The following is a 942-nucleotide window of genomic DNA, read 5'->3' as shown; positions in this document are numbered from 1 at the left end:
CGCCCCGCGCTCCCGCCTCAGCTTCTCTTTCTGGATGTTCAAGGCAAGGATGAGCAAACCGCTCCAGCCCGATCGCAGGGTGTCGGCGGTGGCTCCGCTGCAGGACGGCTCCGGGCAGGCGGCGCAGAAGAAGGATGTGGAGCTGATCCTGGTGAAGGAGCAGAACGGGGTGCAGTTCACCAGCAGCAGCCTCCTGCCGCCCGCCGCCAGCCCCCCCTACGGCGCCGGCGCCGGGCAGGACAGAGAGACCTGGGGCAAGAAGATCGATTTCCTCCTCTCCGTCATCGGGTTCGCGGTGGACCTGGCCAACGTCTGGAGGTTCCCCTACCTCTGCTACAAAAATGGAGGGGGTAAGAGCCTCGTTTCCCGGGTCTGTCCCCAGCCCCGATGCCAGCGCCCCGCGGGGGCTGCAGCCACTTCCCAGAGTTTCGCTCCGCGAGGCCGGGGCAGCCCCCTCCCCGCGGCGCGCGGGGCAGCCTGGCTGCAGTCGGGGGCTGCCCTCAATGAGCTCTGACCCATTGCGCCGGGGACCAGGAGCTGCCCCCTCCCGCACAGCACCAGCCACAGCTCCCTGGCTTCCCTGCACCGCAGCGAGCGAGCGAGGTCCGAGTCCCGGCGAGTTCAACTTAGTTGGGAAGAGGCGCAGGCGGCTGCGCGCGGCCGCTCTCGGCCGGCGCCTGAGCCCGCCGCGGGGCCGGGGGAGAGGCAGAGAGCCGGAGGAGCGCTGGGAAGAGCAAGCCAGCACCTGGGAAAGTTGTAGCTTGGGCAGTAAACAGCCTTGATGTGAGCTCTGATTTCCAGTTGGAAGGTGCTTTGTTTTTTCCCAGTGAGCAGAAAAGACGTGTGTGTGTGTGTGTGTGTGTGTGTGTGTGTGTGTGTGTGTGTGTGTGGGTATTGATGTGAGAATCCCCCAGGTAATTCCGTTCTATCCAAATTGCCCAA

The 942-nt window shown here is 65.2% G+C and overlaps 1 protein-coding gene across 2 annotated transcripts in view; it reads left to right on the top strand.

Moving 5' to 3' along the window:
* The first annotated feature begins 6 nt into the window (after positions 1-6).
* SLC6A2 (solute carrier family 6 member 2) overlaps positions 7-942 on the top strand; it is a 117,317-nt gene continuing 116,381 nt past the window's right edge. For both annotated transcript variants that reach the window (XM_019535696.1, XM_019535695.1), the window contains exon 1: positions 7-350. In XM_019535696.1, coding sequence (XP_019391241.1) covers positions 35-350 — 316 coding nt within the window. In that variant the 5' untranslated portion in view covers positions 7-34. The remainder of the gene's footprint in view (positions 351-942) is intronic.

This window comes from Crocodylus porosus, unplaced genomic scaffold, assembly GCF_001723895.1.
Source record: "Crocodylus porosus isolate Cpor-Errol unplaced genomic scaffold, CroPor_comp1, whole genome shotgun sequence".
NCBI classification, from domain to species: domain Eukaryota; kingdom Metazoa; phylum Chordata; order Crocodylia; family Crocodylidae; genus Crocodylus; species Crocodylus porosus.
Note: the sequence above shows the minus strand (reverse complement) of the source record. Positions and strands in the feature narration are given on the sequence as shown.